General features: G+C 33.9%; 1 protein-coding gene across 1 annotated transcript; it reads right to left on the bottom strand.

Annotated features, from left to right (window-relative positions):
- Positions 1-216: 216 nt before the first annotated feature.
- LOC109046251 (olfactory receptor 52D1) lies at positions 217-4254 on the bottom strand. Its single transcript, XM_042734645.1, has 2 exons — positions 3270-4254; positions 217-225 (listed from the first exon to the last, which is right to left on the bottom strand). The coding sequence occupies exons 1-2, from the start codon at positions 4176-4178 to the stop codon at positions 217-219; spliced, it is 918 nt and encodes a 305-aa protein (XP_042590579.1). The 5' UTR covers positions 4179-4254.
- Between the last annotated feature and the right edge of the window lie 342 nt (positions 4255-4596).

Genomic DNA, 4596 nt, shown 5'->3' with positions numbered 1-4596 from the left:
TGGTGTGCAATGAATCTAAAATATATGAAAGTTTAATTTTTATCATTACATTATGGAAAATAATGAACTTTTTCACAATATGCAAATTTTTTGAGAAGGACCTGTATATAAAAACTCTTGTTTTTTTTGTCACATCTAAAAAAAAAAAAAAAAAAAAAGACTATAAAACATGTTCATAAACGGATACTTTACTGATGTCTGGACTCTTTTTGGGATTTAGAAAAACTTCAATATATTGTTTATAAATAGGCTACATTCTGTGAAAATTTATATTTCACACTCTAAAAAATATTGTATGGACGCAACAAAATAAAACGGCCAATGCTCCACTCAGGGGTCCTGTAGTTCTGATTGGGCTCAACCCTCCCCCGCGGGTTTGAGACATGCTGCCGAGCAGAGTATGAGCGGAGCGGGGTTATTCTGACTGGAGCGAGGATCGGATTTTTTAAAAGTTGGAGCATCATGGTTTTCACTCGCTCCAGCACTGCTCCATCACAAGTAAAATTCATGCCAACAGCCCATAATATAACTGCATATTTAGCAATAATTCACATGATAAACATATTTAGCTATAGCTTGATAAACATAATCTCTCCGATCAGAAGGTTATAATGATGGCAATAGTCGACCGTTACAGGCTAGTTCTCAAGGAGTTTGTCTTCCTTTTATTGATTATTTTCGGGTTAAAGCATGATTTAAACAGATACAGCACATTCACACTTAATCGCTGTCGCAATAAAGCATTCAAACAAATGTAATTTTACAGTGCTACTTCATCTGTAACTGATTTTGAAATGCATCGATCTGTAGATAAAATAACTGACAAATATGTACTGTTATTTTCATCACAAACAAAATTTGCACAGCAGAAAGCAGCAATTATACCTTTTAATGCTGACAATGTTATTAGTTTTGCGTTTGGTAGGAAAAAAAGTTTGCACACAATAGCCTAATCCCCTTTGAAACTCTCCTGTTATATTATTTATTTATTTATTTATTTTTATAGGCTACGTTATGAACATAATATTTCAACTTTATCCACGGAGTGAGTGCGGAGCAGTGTTTCTGGTATCAGTGAGCGCGGAGCGGAGTGATTATTAAATGCTCAGAGCGAGGAGGGAAATTGTTGCTGCTCCACTCTCACATACTCTGCTGCCGAGTGAGAGATGTTTCGCCCTATGAAATGAACAAGACTGTCCGGTGTAGACATGGTTAGACAGTGTCTGCTATATTGACAAATAATTGATATAAGAAATAAAAATAAATACATAACCTAAACCAGAGATGAAGGAGATGAAAATATAGACTAGAAAATTGATTTACACTTGGTCTGTCCTACGTCCATGACACTGACTCACTGCAGAGTTGCCAGTTTTAATCTGAACAGCTCTTAACGCTGAGTGGATGGTTAGATGCATGATGGGCTAGTATTAAAAAAAATTATAACTGAATCATCTTGTTTCAGTTATAAATTTGACTGGTAGCTAAATTATATTGAATTATATTAAAACTTGTTTTGAACAATTTTTTTGTCATTTGAATATTGATTTTAAGTAGGGAGTCATCAAAATCGATTTAAAATCGTAAATCTGATTTTTTTTTTATTAAAAAAATCTGAGATTTTTTTAGGCCATCACCCAGCCCTAATGCAACAGTTTTTTTTTTTTTTTTTTTAGTTACTAAGGCACCTTCCTCTGAAATGAAGTTATAATAACTAATAAACTGTATTGCGCTATACAGTAGTCAACATTTGAAGTGGATCAAACATTTCTTTAATTATTATTATTATTATTATTATTATTATTATTATTATTATTATTATTATTATTATAGCAAGATCTGACAACAGAAATGAGTCGAAATATATCCTGTGATTTCTTACACGTCATTAACAACTAATTCAGTACCTGCATTTTTGGGGAGTCAATTACATTTGAATGCAGTTGTCACATAAATGATTAAACTGCGTGTGTACAGTGCAGGATTAAGCACTAAAATTTTAATTGACAACTGGATTTAGCTGCAGTCTGTATGTGGCCAATATGTTGTGGTTGTCAATTTACCTTTTAGTCAGGGCTGGATTATGATGCAGCAGTGCCCTGGGCATGGATGAGTTTAATAAAATAATGCATACAGCATAACTGTATATTGTGTAAATAGTGTTCATCTAATTATATATTTTTTGGTAATTTGAATATACTTTTTTTTTGCACATAATTATATAAAATCTGTTTTGCTTTGTACTATAATATTATTGTAATATTTTAATATAATGTTAATATCAGAAACTATAAAAATTGAGGTGAAATTTATAGGCAAATTTATATGTATAGGTATAGGCTTCAGCCAAGGATTAATTATTTGGGACATTTGAAGTACAAACTTGTCACTTTAGACTAATAAATGGAACATTGCTACTTGGAGAGTTCTGTTGTCTCTGATTGAGGGAATAAATAATGTTTATATCTTGCTAGAAAACAGAATCACAAATCAAAGGAAAATATAACAAACAAACTTGTTGTTACATTTACAAAAAGTCAAGTCACATTTATTTATAATGCTCTATACAATACAGATTGTGTCAAAGAATCTTCACACTATTAAACAGCAAAAAGAGGCAATAGTGTCATTATTCAGCTCAAATCAGTTCAGTTCAGCTTAGTTCTATTACAAAATCAGTAAGTTATGAAATGAGTCGATTCAGCTATAAAGCAGCTCTACAAAAGACGTTAGTGTTTTCATGCAGCTCAAGTCTTTCAAGTTTTGTTCTCATCCGATTTTGTCAGTACAGTCAAATCAAAATTAGTGTCTTTTAAATCCCATCTAAGCAAGCCAAATGTCACAGTAGCAAGAAACCCAAAATCCATCAAGTTACAGAAATGGAGAGAGAGAGGAAAAAAAAAAACTTTGGAGAAACCTGTGTCAGACAGGTGGCTTGTTCTTCTCTGGCCAAAAAGAAGTTGATGCAAGGATCTATTTGCAACTTTAATATTAATATAGAACTGTTTTAGACCCTATATTTAACATTAATATAGAACTGTTTTAGAATTAATATAGAACACTGTATTTTCATGTATTACAGCATTTTAATAAACTTTCCTGTAGTTCAAACCGAAGAGCAACACCAAAGTCATGGGTTCAGTTCCAGGGGAAAGCAACAACTGATAAATGTCTACCTTGATTGCAGTGCAATGTATCTATCAAATGCATAAATGTTATGTAATTTAAAATATCTTTCATGGCCCTACTTTTCTTTTTAAGTGCATCACCTGAATCAGGACCTGTCTAATCTCAGAGCACTGCAGCCCATAAATGATTGGATTCAAAATGCTTGGAATGATATGAAACAGCAGGGAAGCCAGTTTCCTGTAATCTGAATAGGCAGGAAAGCGGTGTAGCACTATAACAATAAACCCACTGATGAGCATAATCAAGTAGAGAGCCAAGTGAGTGCTGCAGGTTTTCAATGCACGACTGTTTAAAGTTTTACTCTTAGTTATTAAGCAAACAGAGGTTATTTTAATGTATGTAATCGCTATACTTCCCATAGAAGAACCAAACAGCAGTACTGTGTATATCAGCCCATACAAGTTATTGACAGTCACATCCTCACAAGATAATTTGAACAAAGATACATTATCACAAAAAGGATTTGATATGAAAGTTCTACAACGGTTGAGCCTTAGAGTAAGGCCTATCAAGATGCTAATGAAAATTAACGCTACACCCCAAGCCAAAGCTGACAGTGTGATGACCATTTTGTGTGTCAGTATGGTTTGGTAGCGGAGTGGATGGCATATGGCCACATATCTGTCAAAAGCCATTATTATTAGTATAGTATGGGAGGTTGTGCCATACGTGTGTGTAGAAAACGCTTGAACAACACACTCAACATAACTGATGTAGCGCTCAGATGGTGGCTTTAGAATGTCCATGAGCAGCCGAGGAACCATGATGGAATTGCCAAGGATGTCATTCAATGGCAAATTGCAGAATAGCATGTACATTGGCTCATGTAGGCTTCTGTGTCCTGTTATGAGAATGACTATTCCAATGTTGGACACCATAATTATCACATAGAAAAGGAGGAAGAATGCAAAAACAGGATACATGGCCTGCTCCGATGCCTTTAATCCTTCTAATTGCAAAATAATGCTGTTGTATGTCAGATTCTCCATTAAAAATGTTTTTAAAGTCTCGTTCTTTGCTCTGAGAAAACCTTTTTGTGAGTGAGCAAATTCTAAAATCCACAAGGTTTCCCCACAGCAGATTTGTTAAATGCAGCACATTGTGCAAATGCAACTGAGAAGAATTTAGCAAAAAGATGTTAAACAACTCCTCAGAATATAATTAATAGAAAAAGTTCAAATTAATAGAAAAAAAGAAGAAGAATCCATCTGAAGAACATTATGATAAAGGTCACATCTAAGATGTTCACTCGGATTAAGATGATGTGTACGACTTACTGTTAAAGACGCCTGTCTGTCTGCTAGTTTTATAGACTGTCACCTTATGGAGTTTGCATATATATATATATAATACGTCTGCAACAAAACGATGTTATTGGATCAAAAATGGGTGGGGGGTGTTCCTTGC

This window comes from Cyprinus carpio, chromosome B11 (assembly GCF_018340385.1).
Source record: "Cyprinus carpio isolate SPL01 chromosome B11, ASM1834038v1, whole genome shotgun sequence".
Classification (NCBI taxonomy): domain Eukaryota; kingdom Metazoa; phylum Chordata; class Actinopteri; order Cypriniformes; family Cyprinidae; genus Cyprinus; species Cyprinus carpio.
The sequence above is the reverse complement of the archived record's forward strand: the minus strand, read 5'-3'. Positions and strand labels throughout refer to the sequence as shown.

What these genes read in the sequence shown, in the direction of transcription:
- LOC109046251 (XM_042734645.1), bottom strand. Translation starts at nt 4,178, where the DNA reads ATGGAGAATCTGACATACAACAGCATTATTTTGCAATTAGAAGGATTA.